At 48.5% G+C, this 15,371-nt stretch overlaps 2 protein-coding genes across 3 annotated transcripts in view; both read right to left on the bottom strand.

Moving 5' to 3' along the window:
- Nucleotides 1–1,312: 1,312 nt before the first annotated feature.
- On the bottom strand, nucleotides 1,313–2,369 carry tcima (transcriptional and immune response regulator a). Its single transcript, XM_035640984.2, has one exon. It carries the CDS (start codon nucleotides 2,203–2,205, stop codon nucleotides 1,903–1,905), a length of 303 nt encoding a protein of 100 aa, XP_035496877.1. The 5' UTR covers nucleotides 2,206–2,369; the 3' UTR covers nucleotides 1,313–1,902.
- Nucleotides 2,370–2,788: 419 nt separating this feature from the next.
- ppp3cca (protein phosphatase 3, catalytic subunit, gamma isozyme, a) overlaps nucleotides 2,789–15,371 on the bottom strand; it is a 55,780-nt gene continuing 43,197 nt past the window's right edge. Inside the window, exons 13-14 of one of the 2 annotated variants that reach the window (XM_035639836.2) lie at nucleotides 4,864–4,944; nucleotides 2,789–4,215 (exon numbers count right to left, since the gene is read on the bottom strand). In XM_035639836.2, the coding sequence (XP_035495729.1) occupies nucleotides 3,932–4,215; nucleotides 4,864–4,944 (365 nt within the window). In that variant the 3' untranslated portion in view covers nucleotides 2,789–3,931. The remainder of the gene's footprint in view (nucleotides 4,216–4,863; nucleotides 4,945–15,371) is intronic. The other variant, XM_035639837.2, reaches the window with a different exon arrangement.

The following is a 15,371-nucleotide window of genomic DNA, read 5'->3' as shown; positions in this document are numbered from 1 at the left end:
TATTCTATACTTTTCCCCCCTAAATGTCGATCCCTCACCCATCTCCGGCAGTAACAGAATTGCAGTGTGAGCAAAACAACCTCTTCTTTTTTTTTCCTTGAACCAGTCAAAGCTGATTGGTCACCAGAGGGTGAACTGACACCCGAGCTTCCCGTATCTCTCGGCACACGCGAGGAGCGACTACGCCGTCCGATGTCGTCATGCACAACAACCCAGGGAACTGGTTTGAGCCGGGCGGAGCGACTATCAAAGCCTGCAGATTAGCAGGCTGTCGCTCAAGGGATGTGTGCGTAGCTGAGTCTTGTGTACACGCCCTCGCCCCATGTTGAAATACTGTCAAATGGGCCAAAAAGGGCCTCGAGTTGGGTGTGAATGCAGCAGACAAAGGGGATCTTGTATTCCTTCACTTGGAGGTGAAGAATCAGAGGGGGGGGGAGGTGGAGAGAAGCCTCCTCCCGTCTAAACCCTGTAATGCTACTTAGACGGGCTCTTATCTACAGAGCAGGGATGACTAAACAGTCAGAAAACACACTGCGCGCGGAGAAAGCCGTCACCACCCCGCCGCCCCCACCCTCCCTGGCCAACCTGAGCCAAACTGGTTCTCGCCGGTCGGATGAGGCATCAACAGCACTGCGAGGGGGAAACCACATCCTCCCCACGAGTAACTCCCTTTGAATGCCCCCAGCTGCTCCACAATAACAGAACAATGGCAGACAGAAGTGATCTCGCCTTTTCTCGTCTCTTTGTTTTCTTATCGTTACCACGAAGCGAACACTCGCGCAATGACATCGGTCGACAGACATCGCTGTGATGTCTCCATCCGAACAAAGAAGGCACATCAGTTTCCTTTCTCCCGGGGTGATTTCAGGTTGTTTGTTTGACCCTAAGAGGGGCTTTCCCTGTTTGTGACCAACACAGAGGTCACGGCTGCTCAATGGCAGATGGTCAAGATGTGTTTTGTGTGAGATCGTGTTCACAAGAATCTAATCTTGGATCCAGATTCACTGTCACTGAATTTTATGCCAAAATTTGACTAGTTACACGCTGACGCCTGATGTTTTGTTTTCTGTCTGTCTGTCTTTCTCTCTGTCCTCATGGTTGAACTCCTCACTGATCCTCAAACCATAAAGGTCAACACCACTGGGATGCTCAGTGTTGGTTTTTTTTTATATATATATATCCTATGGATTTTATACATCATAACAGAAACAGGATTAGACCTCAGATGTGTGAGATAATCTGCCATGATTTCACAGGATGAAGCCTCACTAATTAAAACCCATGAAACACGAGGAATAAGGACAAACAGGGGTTTGACTTTTGTAGACAATTGCAATAATTTATTTTTTTAAAAATGACAAATTTACGAACATAGCAAAATGCAAATCATTGTGCGATAACAAATTTGGTGACAACAACAACAACACATTAGTGGCCACCGATGACACAGTTCGGATAACAGAGTGAAGCTTGAGACAAGGCATGTGTGTTCGGGACAGGCTTTCACAGGCACAATACAGTCTCGTTGCGCAGCGGTGCGCCAGCGCCAACACGGTGCCGCCGCCGCCGCCGCCGCTGCGGCTGCTTCCCAGTCGCGCATCCACAGGAATGCATTCGTGAAATCAAGTCTCGAGCGGAAGACAGTGGATTCATATTCCCAGTGAGGTCGTCTCGCTCCATCCGCGCCGGGCGGGACTCTCCGCGGTCACCTCGGTCCGCGAGGCCGCCGCCGCCGCCGCCGCGCGATGCTCTCCGGGCGGCTGCTGCACGGCTGCGCACGCTCCGCGCACCTGACGCGCGGTTCCAGGCGACCAGCGAGCCGCACCTGCGGCCACAACCCAGGCAGTGTTTTCACATTGGGCTCTCACACGAGCCAACACAGAGACACAGGCGCGACACAGGTCACCGCAGGTTGAGCAGCTGTCGGACCATACCCGCGATCTGAAGGAACTTGTCCTTCTTCCGCTGCTTCAGGGCCATCAGGGCCCGGGCCGTCTCCTCCGGGTCCTGGGTGTAGGAGAAGATGCTCCTCACCCTCTCCTCCGCCTTCATGTCGCCCGTCTTCTGGAAGAGCCTCATCAGCGCGTCCTGGTTGACGCTCTCGAAGATGTTGGCCACGGCCTTCTTGCGGTGCGCCGTGTCGAACTTGTTCCCGTGGACGGAGGGGCTGACGCGGCGGCACTCAGAGGACGCGTAGGTCGACATCGTGGCTCTTTGGTTTGCTCCGACGCGTGTCTCGTGGCCTCTGCTCCAAAGTGGGCCCCTTGCAACTCGGCGCGGCTGAGCTGTCGGCTGCGCAACGCTTCCAGGGGCGCGTCCGTCGGCTGCGGCGAGGGAGTCGAGTCGGTGCCGGCGAGCCGAGCGCCGCGCGTATTTATGGCGCAGCGGCGGTGACGTCACCGGTCGTGGAGCAGACGGAGGCGCCGCCTCTCGGGGCGCAGCGCGGTCGATGGTCCGCTGCAGCTGGATGATGGTGATGACCCCGCAGAGCCAAATATCACTGCATGTCTCCGACGGCCGTGTGGAATGAAATACAAATATAGACTGCCGACATTACTGTCATTTTGATTTATGTACAAAAACACACACATATACAAAAACACACATATATATATACATACACACATGTACTGTATATATACTATATATATATATATATATACATACACACATATATACTGTATATATACATTATATATATATGTGTGTGTGTGTGTATATATCTTTTTATAACTTAAAATATTTACATTGAATGTGTCTGATTAACACTTTTAATAGCTTATATACCATTTTTCTAAATGTCAGGGAGCGTCCTCACAAGTTGCCTATACAGCAGCAGGACAGTGACAGTAAAGAATCTTGAAATGATATTCCATTGATTGGTTTGGTTAGTCTCAATATAGGCTACTTTATTGTTTTCATGTAGACTTTTTGTTCTGTTCACTATTCGATCGGCTGTTTACTCGCTGTTCGCTTGATAGAACTTTATTTTACTGCTGGCAGTGGTCAAGTAAACCACAAGCAGCTCACAAGGGTATACTTCAGCACAGTCAGAGCCGACACTAGCCTATATGGGGCCATAAGCAGAATTTGATTGGTGGCCAGGGGGCCCTAAGCAGCCGCTTAGTTCGCTTATACCTTGGGCCGGCCCTGTGTACAGTCGTACATATATTCCACCACTGATCTACTGTTCAATCAAGGGGAAGAAGACGTGCAACATTTATAAATCGACCCATGGTGACCTCTGATGTCTAATGTGTGATGTGTTTGGATTATGTGCCGGACACAGACGTACCGATCGAGCCCTGACGTCTGGGCTCAACTGAGTCATCTGCGTCCGTTCACTTGTTGTCGTGGCAGGTTGCTGAGGAGATGGGCCAGTTTATAAAGCAGGAAATAAGATAAATACAGTCGTTGGTCTGCTCTCTGTGTTTACTGTGAGAGTGAGTGTATTTTTCCCGTTGGGACATCCATCCTACGGCACCGAGTCCAACTACTGACCTCATGATAAGGATTTTACTATCTATAATATAATACATCATAATATAGATAGTCTTTTCGTATTAAACAATTAACACTGTAATTTATTATTGACAGTTGATGGAGTGTTATTTTACAAGCTAAATTCAGCACAGCTGTGTCACCGAGTTTGCTGTAAATAGATCATATCTTGATCCTTTTCCAGTTAGCGGGGCTAAAAATATTTTTTTGGCTTACATTTTCTCCTTCAGATGGGAGTTATGTTTACAAGTGGAGTTGACCCGCGGCCCACGCAGCCTGCTGATCAGAGCTGATAAGGCCGCGAGGCGTTCCCCCCCCCCGAGACAGAACTCCCCCCGTAAACAACATGTGTCAATCTCACGCTGGTGTAACTCTCGTGTTTTCCTGAAAGAAGGCTGCCCGAAGAATGTCCCCACATCAACAAGTGTGATCACAGGCTCGGGGCCTTATATGGGGAAAGCCAGCCGGGAGCAGCCGTGGCCGCAAGTGGTGCAGGAAGCATATTTTGTTCCCGTCTGGAGGTCTGCAGAACGGAGCTCGTCATGGTATGCCCGGCATGTGGCGCGGACTCTGTGTGCTCGAGTCGAACAATGCAGATCCTCGCTGAGCCCGGAGTCGAAACAATACCCAGATCTTCGCCCTTGCAGCCTTGTGTTCCAGGGGTCTGTCGCCACAGGATACCCGTCTCGTCTCGAGCTGGTACCGCGGTTATGACTGGAGACAAAGAATAAAAGAGTCAGTCGGTGGAAACGGCATATTTATGACCCCAAAGGTACGAGAGACGAGCAGCGCACAATGAGATTTCAGCAGATAGGCGGAAGCCGGAGCCTTGATCCGCTGACCCTGTCCTCCTGCGCACACACTTCATCATAACAAGAGGGACACAAGTTTAGACGGGGTCAGAGTTCTGTTATATTTTTCCCCATGGGGAGGGACTCTCAGGAGACACTTGGTTTACTCCCTCACACATCCCTTAATGATAAGCCCCCCCCCCCTCCGACCACAGATGCTGGACGTCCCAGTTTGGCTCAAATTGCATAATCGCTCTCCAAAACGTCCCAAAAATAGAGTCCAGGTCAAAGATAAGGCTGCTCGCGGAAAGGGAGGCAGCAGGCCGAGACTCGCCAAACGTCCAAAGTTTGAGTGCTCTTGATTAAGCGAGGGGGCCAATGTTCCGCTTTATCTACCGAGGCCAACTTTCCCTCCTCGTCGCCGCCGCTTATGGCCGCGCTGTTCTCCGGGCAGGGAGAAGTGCACTTCTCTGGAACCTACCGCCTCCAGAGGTATTTGTCAACCGAAGCACCGGCACGAGGTGTCGAGCATCCTCAGATCGTTCTGCTTCGTGAAAAAATAAAAACAAACCTTTTGCAGTCTGCCTCCGCGGATATGGAGCACAACAGTCGGCCAGTGAGCCAAAATTCTCCGGTCCTAAAATGGAAGTTCCTGTCGGACGGCGATGAAAAAGACAGTACGAGTAAAGACACAACTGACGAACAGAGTGATTTTAGTTGTTATGGGACGTCACAGCATGTTGCAACTTGATTATGATTTGACCTGAATTTTGAAAACTGCTCTGCCAATAAAGTTATTATTAGTATTAGTGTTAGTACTGCCTGTTAAATACGAAGCTACTACATAGCTTGCCCTGGAAAGTGTCCCTTTATTTCATAAGCTTTGGACAGAGCTTGTAAAATAAGATGAGATAAGATATGAGAATATTTCACCTTAATTATCAGAATGCTCTTATGAAATGTGTCCTGCTTCTCAAAAGACGTACACGGCCTCACGTAAATCACAACAAAACCAAAAACCATTTAACAAATATATATATATATATATATATATATATATATATAATATTATATACACACCTAGCACATCACACATTATGGATAGGTGGCTGCTGTGCTATCGTTATATTATCGCTCCCCTTCACATGTAGTGGGGACACCGGGGCCTATTCAGAGATCAAACTTTTTATTGAACTCTTTTGTTCCTCACTTTCGTCAAAATGTTCAGTCGAGCCAGTGCGACTCGAAACCCTCTGCTCGACGGCACAAACTGATGATTATCTTCAAATAAGATATGAGCGTGTGGGTTTCCCCATGTGTCGAGTCTGTGTGCCAAGGTAAGATACCGTCATCGTCTTCTGGCGAGTGCGAGCGTGTGTGTTTCGTAAAAACGCTGAATTAGTCTTTTGAGGCAGCAGAATTATTTATATATATTTTTCCGTAAAAGCCTTTAATTGTTTTTTTTTCTTATTATTTCCCGTAAAGTTTTACACATGACGTCAAGTACGTCTCCGGGAAGAGCTCGAGCAAACACTGTACTTGAAAAACAACAAAGTGTTGCAAGGAGACTAAAGGAGAGGACTTGTACACGGGATCCTCCTGTCAGTCAGAGACGCCCGCCGGGCGGCCGCCTTGTTTCGTCGGGCGTTCTGGACACGCAGTGCTGCGGCGGCGCCCTCGGCCGCTGTTTGCTGTTCTTCTTGTGCAATCGGCCCGGGTCCCAGATGATCCCGCCGCTCAGTGCCTGAGGTAAGCAGAAACTTGTTTTTATCAGGGGAGGGGCTCGCGCTCGCGGCGAGACTTCGACCCTGGAGTTCACAGTCGATCACGAGATTCTCAACAGGAGAGTACTGATACGGGGTCAGGGGGTCAGGGGTCAGGGGTCAGGGGGAAGGGTCCCGGAGGGCACTGTACCGGTCCGGGCAACGCGATATTCCAGTTCACTCGAAATGAGAAAAACAACATTGCTTTGATTCATGGAAAGGAGCTGGAAGCCGTTTCATCGTTTTGTGATAGTAAACCGAAGTATCTGGCATCTGGACGGAACCGCAGCACACACCAGAGATTACGATTAAACAATGAAACTCAAGGAGGCCCCCTTTTTGATTACAGTAAGAGAAGATATGTCTTCATATTGAGCCTGTGTTTATATCTGACTGAAGGGCCTTACTGGAATCCCAGCGGCACGTCTGTGTGGCGAGCGACGCCTTGTGCAACACGAGCACAGGAAGGGGAGGACCAGGCGAGTCGACCGAGCGCAGCTCGCGCAAATTAGACTTTGAAATAGCGATTTGCAAAATGCGAATTTCCCAGAAATGGGCTAAATGGGTTTTTTTCGGTTTAATTGTAGTTCGCAGAAATTCCCGGCAGGCCATAAACACAGCAGGACTTCGACTTTTATTTCAAAATGAATCATCCGACAAACTTCAAAAGGGTTCTTTACAGAGTCTTCTTTTGTTTTCGACGTCTTGCTCACGTCTCACTCACACGCACCTGCATTAAATGCGGTCATGGTGGAAATGATCACCACCTCAAGTTAAATTACTTACACACTTTAAAGGAATCACCCCCTCGTTGTTTTTCTTTTCTTTTCTTCCACCGAGGCAGGGTGGAGCGGGACGAGTTTCACAACCTGCTGGGGTGAGCAGCGGCATCAGCGCCACAATAGACCAGGCGGTAACACTTGCACGCAAAGCAGAGTTCATGTTTCCTCTTGGCTCTCCTCCACCCCCCCCCCCCCCCCTCCTGATCCCCCCCCTCCCCTCCAGGGACCAGCCTGTGCATGCAGATTAAATGACCCAGCGCTGAGGCAGCATGAACTCCAGGGCTACGCAGGGTACCACTGAACCGGCTCGATCTGGCTGCGGCGGCTCGGTTCACGGCTGGCTGCACTGCAGGGGCCCCCCGGGGCCGAAAAACACCAGCGTGCATCTGTCCGCGTGGTGCGCCTCAGTCCGGACCCTGGATCTGTGTCCGCGTGTCCAGGCCACCGCCGGATCAGGCGGATCATATTAAGGTCGTTTTTTCCTACGGGGTTGGTTGCCGAAGCACAGAGGGGGCCGAGGGGACAGTACAACCAGTACAGAAGGTTGTGGTCTCCTTCCAGCGCCCCGGGTCGATGCGTGGTTGAGGCCCTGTCGCTGCCCTCAATGCGAACACAAGCTGCTTGTTGTTGTCTTCGCATGTGTTTCATATGAGCTCCAGCTTGAACGTCTCAATGACAGTTAGGAGCCAGTGAGGCAAGTGGAGGGCATGGAATGGAATGGAGAAGAGTCTTGGATGCAGTCCACAAAAAGTGCAAAAACAGTTGGATAAATATAAAAGAGACAGTCACTGTAAAAGTGAAGGCACAACATTCCACACATACAAGACATTCACGACACATCCTTATGTTTTACAATAATTCCCGTGGTGTTTGAGTGCAGTTATGGCTTTTGGATACAAACTGCCCCGAGGGGCGGCGGTTCAAACGGAGGGTGTCTGGATCTCTTACTAAGCCCGGGGCTAATTTTGAGGCAGCGGGAACTGTAGCGATCTTCCAGGGAGGGGCGAGGTGCAGCCAATGATGTGGCCCTGGTCACCATGACACTGCAGCAGCAAACAAGCAGTGACTCAGTTGATGAGCGGCTCTGCTCTATTACACAGCGGGGGCAGGAACAGTGTGTGGAACCAGGGCGAGTGTCACACTCTGCTGCGCAGGCTGGAAAAAAGGTGGAGTGTAATCATTCTGCCGGCGATATTCCTGAATCGGCTGCGGAGGCGGTCATTTGCCTGCTGTGACTTGAGTTTGTTTTACGCACAATTGTTTCAGAAACAGTCAATAATCATCCGTTCACGTCCTCCCAATAAGCCCGTGTCGCCCTTTTGTGAGTCCTTCGACGCGGCCAAGCTGCTCTTCGGCCTGCTGACTCACATTCTGACACCGGGCGGCCTCCCAGTACGACCGCAGGTCTCACGCCGTGAGCCGCGTCTTCCCGCTCCGCGCCGCCGGAGCGCAGGGAGGCGAGGTGGTCGAGTGCGCTGACCCCGTATTAACTGAACAATGCAGGAGGGAGCCTCGGGCATTGATGTGGCTTGGTCCGGCGCCAGGTGAAGGAAAGTGCCGGAGTCGGTCGACGGCGGGCCCCATTGTTCATCGGGGCGGGAGGGCAAGGTCATCACAGAGAGGCGGGGGGGGGGGGGGGGGGGGGGGGGGGGGGGGGGGGGGGAGTCACGCAAGTCTGACTGATGAACAAATCGTTTGTACGGGGGAGTCTTGATTAATCTGAGGACATTGTACACAAGTATCACGCTGAGTGTCTAGTCTGGGTTTTGTATTGATTTGTAGTTCAAACACATAATGAAGACTCTACCGACAAAAAAAAATGAAACAGATATTATTGATACAAGGATTCGAGGGAGCCTGATTCAGACGCTGAAGTTTCATTTCTGGTCTGGAGGACGTCTTCTTTCTATCTTTTCGTGGTACCTACTCTGAAGGTGCTACGGCCAAACGGCTCGGTCCTCGATGGTGGGACGAGCTCCTCGTTGGCATCGGGACAGCAGAGTCCCTTCAATGCTTCGGGGAAAAAATAGAAAATGGAGTATTTGTAGACGTTTTGTCTACATGATAAATATTCCCTCATGATTCTTGCACTTATGAAGTAATATCTTCATGGTTGAATGTAGTACTTGTAAGTCACTTTGTAAGTCAGCTAAATAAATGACATGTAACGTTAAAGAATAAGAAAGAAAGAAATAAGAAATAGACCATTTTATTTCCCTTTTTCGGAACACATTAAGTTTGAGTACAAAGTATCAGTTACTGTATTGGTATTGGCAATAGATAATCAGTGGTACCGCACATCACTGAAAACGACTACTGACAAATGACACTGTATATTTCATAAAATGTCAATCTGTATATATATATATATATATATATATATATATATATATATATATATATATATATATATATATGATATTTGAACACCTACCGGTTGTGTGTAAAATATAACTAGACCCTGTTTGAATAGGACATTTAATTCACTTCCAAAACCTAAATGTTGGTTACTGCTCCATTGTTTAACTAAGGAGCAAATTGAAATAAACAGGACATACCCTTGGCTCATCCTGCTGTCATTTGTGTCATTTAGTGAATTAGTTATTACAAATAACTCTTCATATTTCATTTCGGTACTCTGGTCCTTCTTTTCATCACCCGACACTGTGAAACAAATGGATGAATTCGTCCTAGACTGCTGCTGAGACGGAGACATCACTTATGAAACGCTGATTTACCACCATCAGATATTTATTAAACGCGGAGCGTTGCCGATTGAAAGGCCCTGGAGACGCTTTGAGAGGTTCTTCCTGCCGGACACTTCCAGTGTCTGGGCTCCAAAATGAAACCAACAGCTCAGGCCGAGGCCCTATGGTGCGGATCTGCTTCCTGAGGGGTGTCTATGAATTAGATGACGCAACAGAACAATAGACGAAGAATGTAAAATGCCTTTAGTTGTGAAACTCGATGTTGAAAAAGGGAAGCTGCTCTTTGAGGAGGGTCTGTGAGCTCTGCCCGGGCTTAGAAGCGCTCAGTGCGGTAGCCTGGGTGTGGAAATGAGAGCCGCGGCTGGTTTCGGCTTCAGGCCGGTTCAAACCGGTCCGTTGGTGAGAGACGCTCTCTCTGTGTGTGTCGACAGTGTACCCACGGCAGATGATGGAGGAGGGAGCGGAGGGATGGACCAAAAAACCTCTTATCTGAGCGCGGGCCCCTTGACCTCACGCGAGGCGCGTCAGAAAGAATACGTGACGGTCGAAGGCGCAGGGCTGAGAGAGAGATAAAGAGGGACCCGCTGAAATTAGGTCAACAGTCACTCCATCGCCACAGCATCAGGGAAGAGCGGACATGGCCGAAAGCAAGGTCTAGGATGTGACAGAGAGGACCGTGCAGCGGCGGCACGGGGCGTAGCTGTCTGCGAGCACTTCCCCAGCCAGCAGCCACTTGAAATGCAGAAAAGGACAAATGTGGCGTGCACTCGATATTGCGAGTTCCCCTCCCGGGCGCGAAGCGAGACGCGAGCGGCTCGAGGACACGAGGCTTTGCGCCGGAAGGGGGGAGATTGGTTGCAGAGGTGAAAACGCTCTGTCCGGGAGTTGCGACCGAGCAAAGAGGAACTAAAGAGACCAGGGTCCATCTGCATGTTCACGCCACAGAGCGCGGCAACAATGTCCCCTGGCAACAATGTCCCCTGGCAACAATAAAACGATGTCCAGAGCGGCTTTCATCAGTGGAGACATGGCATTCATTCATTTTTATTTTTTTTTATCAACTCCACCTGACCAGTCATCATCAGACCGTATCCCCTACATAGGGACAATATTTCTGATTTGTGATATAATCAGATTTTTGCTCCACTGCAGCGATTTCAAAGCAAATATGTCAATTAAAACCAAAAGAGGCCGCATCGTCACCATGACTCAATGTCCTAAGAATGACTGGAGCAATGAACGTCTTTCTACAGAAGCGTTAGAAAATAAGTCCCCCTCCTCGGAACGGCTACATATGGATGCATCTTACATTATGGCTGCAACTTACCATTATTGTCATGATCGATTCATCTGTGGACAATTTTTTCGAATAATCGTAGTTGTTTGGTCCATCAAAACTACTTGAACCGATTGATCAATTATTATTTAGCAGTCGATTACCTGTTGCAGCTCTACTTACATTTTAACACCGATAATAAAAATGATACATTGTTTTACCATACTTTTACATAACAATATGTGCGAAAAACAAAAACGACGGGCCTTCCGGAGGGTTACATGTCCTGCTTTACTCAATAACAAATTTAAATTTAGTATTTTTATGTTATGGTGATGCAATTACTTACTACCACCACTGGCCACCTGTGTTTGTGTTCGGGCTGACGCGGTATAATACAGTCTCATTTTGTACAGTGTCTACATCACACGGTTCAGCGGTTTCTTTAGACGACCAGGGAAAACAGATGGCAGCTGGTCAACATTGCGTAGCGGCTTCTCTAAACCACTCGTGTCTCCCGTCAGGTCGGGGGTCAAGGTCAAGACGAAGCTGCACAGCGTGGTGGCTTCACCTGCTCGGCAGAACACTGACAATATCCTGATCTTTTTGTTCTTTTGAAAAGCAAGAGTGAAAAAAGGGGGCCACAGTACAGTGTGAAAAAAAATGGATCAGAGCTGGTTCCATGGCCGCGATGAGGTATGGATCTTGGCCCGCGGGGGGGAAAAAACTTGGAAAGGCTCGCGGCATGATTCATCCGTGATGATGGAGGTCGGACCGGCAGAGCGGAAACAGGCGTCGGCGTCGCTGGCAGCGCTCCGTCAGCAACACAGTTTACATCGTCAGTAAAGTAAAGTCCCTTTTCCTTTTTCCTCAGAGGCCCAGTCACGCAAGCCAACTGTCCTCCCACCGCCCGACTGTGCCGGCTCACAGATACTGTACACAAACTGCATCGCTGGTGTTCACATTCTGTCTCATCCTGAGAGCTAATAAACCTCCCGTGACCGCCGACATTCCTACACCTCGATATAACATCACGGCCTCAAGAAATCGCCAGCAGGAAACTGTTATTTCTAACCCGTGTCTGAGCAGAGGACTTCATGTGAGGGGCCCCACTGCAGGCGGCCCAGCTTCACCGCAGGCCGGAATGAAGAGAATGAGGAGATCGCCCTCTGGTGGTGACGGAGCAAAGTGCAAGCCAGCGGTCGTGGAAAAAGAGGAGGAGGCCGGTTCATCAGCTAGTCGCCCTGCCCTTAGCTTTGAAAACCACGTCAAACATCTGCGCAAGTCATCCTTCTTCCACCTCGCGGACATCGCCAGTCTCCGTCCCGCGCTCGCCCTCTCCGATGCCACAAACACTCGTCCGCGCAGTCTGCAGAAAGTCCAGCATATACACAACAGTGCTGCCAGGATCCGGATGCGAGTGCGTCAATGTGAACACACAGCCCCCCCCATCCTTCACGCCCTTCCTCCAGGACACAGTACAAAAGGGCTCTCCTCACCCACCAGTGCAGCCATGGCAATGCTCCTCTCTGCCTCAACGAACTCCTCACCCAGCACACATCAACCCAGGAAACCTCCGTTCACAAAATGGCGACCGCCTCCATCCCCCCAGGACCAAGGTCCGGACCATGGGAGCCGGCGCCTTCTGTTCTGCTGCCCCTCACTGCCTGACCTCCCGAGGGGCCCGCAGACGGTCCAAGCCTTCAAAAACAACTTTTCTTTTAAAAGAAAAAACTTTAAACTAACTGAATTTTAAGCAACTGTTCTTATACTTGTTTTATTATATGATCTTGCTTTTACTCTGTAGCACTTTGCGATCTGAACAACATGAAAAGTGCGTTATAATAAAATGTATTATTATCATTATTATTATTATTATTGTTATTATTATTATTATAACCCCCGTAATGTAAATACTTAAGAGTCGACCTGAACTAAATCATGGTCACGTTGTCAGATGAGGATAAGACCTCCATGATGTGACGCTACGGAAATGTGAGTGGGAATGAAAATCACCCAATTATTACACGTGCATTATACCTTCATCATTTAGCAATGTGTTAGAAAATTGATCTGATTCTGATTCAATGGATAAATGTTCATGGGGCCACTGTTGTTTCGCAAACGGTCAATGATTTCCTCTTGATTTTTTCCCAAATTGACTTTTGATGTTTGCTAATGTCTACTATTATGAGTTAATAAGTTAATAATCATGACCGTTATCAACCTCATTCTTATCATCATCATCGTCGTCGTCATCATCATCGTTGCCATGGGCACACACACAATTCGATATCCTGTGTTGTTTCCGCCTGGTAAACAAGATGTCACGGGGCAACAGGAAGCCTGGACTTCACGGTTCAGCGGTCACCATCAGTAAAGTTTTAGTTTAAAAGGTCACAGATTAGTTAATATTACCGTTACTCATTAAAAGAGGTGTATTCTGGAGGAGCTGGTGTGAGTTTGAGTCAGAAACCTGGTTGTTTTAATGTTTACATATAATAATATGATATATACATATATAATGATGAGAGCAGCTGTTTTGTACCTCATGAGATTTGAGGGTTTAATGTTTTCCCAGCGGGATATTTCTGTCACTGAAGAATCTTCAGACGTTTAGATTTGTTCATTCACAAGGATTTAAAAAAAAAAAAGCCCCCGTCACAGAGAACAGCAGAACAAGATTAAAAGCACTTTGTCCCGGACGAATCATTGATGACAGATTAACCCTTGAAATGGGCTTCGTGAACTCACGATCCAAGCTCACAGGACACAGCAAATGTCAATGTCCGTCCGACTCAAGGCTGCATCTGCTCATATCTGTCTGAAGACAGACGTCATCTACGCGTCTCTATCATCGTGTATTCGACGACACAAGCCTACAGCTCACTGAAGCTCAGAGACCCCCGAGAGTCACTGCAGGGTCACGACCCCGGCTTCCTGTGGCCACTGGGTCCACCGGCGCCAGGTGTTGACCATCCGCTGCGGCGCCGCTCAGAGAATCCGACTCCACTTCCACTAAACTACGTCGTCACGCGACGGCGGATGTTGTTGATGAAGTACAAAAACCTCAGCGGCTCCATCAGCACGTTTCAGTGTTTCACCACCGTGTGACATCAGATGTATATGATTCATATGTAACAGTAACTTACATGATGACGTGCGTCTCTTCTGGGTCATATTCATACTCTTCCTTCTTCTTCTTCTACTTCAGATTGAATCGTTTACGTTCGTTCTCGGCGCGTCACGTTAAATAACGCTGCCGCAATGAATTGTGGGTCGTCTTTATCTCCTTTCCTTTCGCATAGGAGGCTCCAAGTGTGCCCTAAGCTAAAGGAGATAGGAAAGGAAGCATTGGAGCACCTTTCCTCAACATTTAGAGAATCCAAACAGCTCTTATCGTGGCTGCCGATGAAATACTTCCAGATTTCGGAAACTTCCGAATTCCCAATTTGACAATTCGACCTCCCCCCAGGGCGACAGAGCTCAGCAGGTTATATATCTGAAGAGTGGGAGCACAGAACACAGGTGAGACACATCAGGAACAGGTGAAGACGATCACAGGACAAGTGACCAGACAAGAGACAGGGGAACAGGAAGTGCAGCGACACGAGGGCACACGACTTCAAAAATAAAACAGGAAATAACTAATTTCGACAGTAACAAAAGGCAAGTTCACTAAAAACCTACAGACACAAGGACGACCACGGGACACAATCCCAAAAGCAAAAATAAAGATGGTGACTATGACTATGACTTTTCCTAGCTCCATCATATGTCAGCGATATTATATTAATTTTTTAAGCATGACAATGGGACAATGCTTTGACAGAATGACACGGTGGCCTGGTCCGTCGGCTCTCAGCCAGAACACTGTTGGTTCCAATCCCGCCTCTGCAAGAGGATTTCTTTGAGACGATTGGTCAACTCGCCGCAGGAAATTAGCTTTCTAGTTTGAACAAAATTTTACTTTGTATCTCGCACAACAACTTTGCACATAATATTGTTATTGTAAATAGTGTTTGGTGTTGTAATATTTTCTGGCGCAGTGTGTCTCAGATTCTGTTTTTTTTTGTGTGCTGCTGTGTCGATCCTGATCAATAAAGCTTCATCTTATCTTGTATCATCTCATCTTGTATCATCTCATCTTGTATCATCTCATCTTGTATCATCTTATCGCAACAGCCTGCGAGGCGCTCGAGGGCGAGGGGCGGTTTCACCCGTCATCATCGGGTCAAACGCGACGCTCGGGACACAACTGTCGTTCCCATCGGCTCCACTCGGTCAGCGAATTACAGTGACTTGCGAAATGCTAAATGAAGGCGGTCCTGTCCACCGAAGGTTTAGTGGAGAGAAACTTTGGGTGTGTAACGTTAGATGTGTTTTATGGAAAGTATAAAGGACTCACTGTCGTCAGTGACTGTGTTTGTCCTCTCAGCTTCTGAATGTGTGCTTCTGTGAAACTCCTGAAACACTGTATTTTCTCCACTGAGCACTGCACAGCATTTTGAATTGGCGAGCGAGCTCTGATGCAACTTCCTCTTTTTTTT

Source organism: Scophthalmus maximus, chromosome 3 (assembly GCF_022379125.1).
Source record: "Scophthalmus maximus strain ysfricsl-2021 chromosome 3, ASM2237912v1, whole genome shotgun sequence".
Lineage (NCBI taxonomy): Eukaryota > Metazoa > Chordata > Actinopteri > Pleuronectiformes > Scophthalmidae > Scophthalmus > Scophthalmus maximus.
The sequence above is the reverse complement of the archived record's forward strand: the minus strand, read 5'-3'. Positions and strand labels throughout refer to the sequence as shown.

Excerpts from the sequence above, each read along its gene's own strand:
- tcima (XM_035640984.2), bottom strand. The coding sequence starts at position 2,205 with ATGTCGACCTACGCGTCCTCTGAGTGCCGCCGCGTCAGCCCCTCCGTC.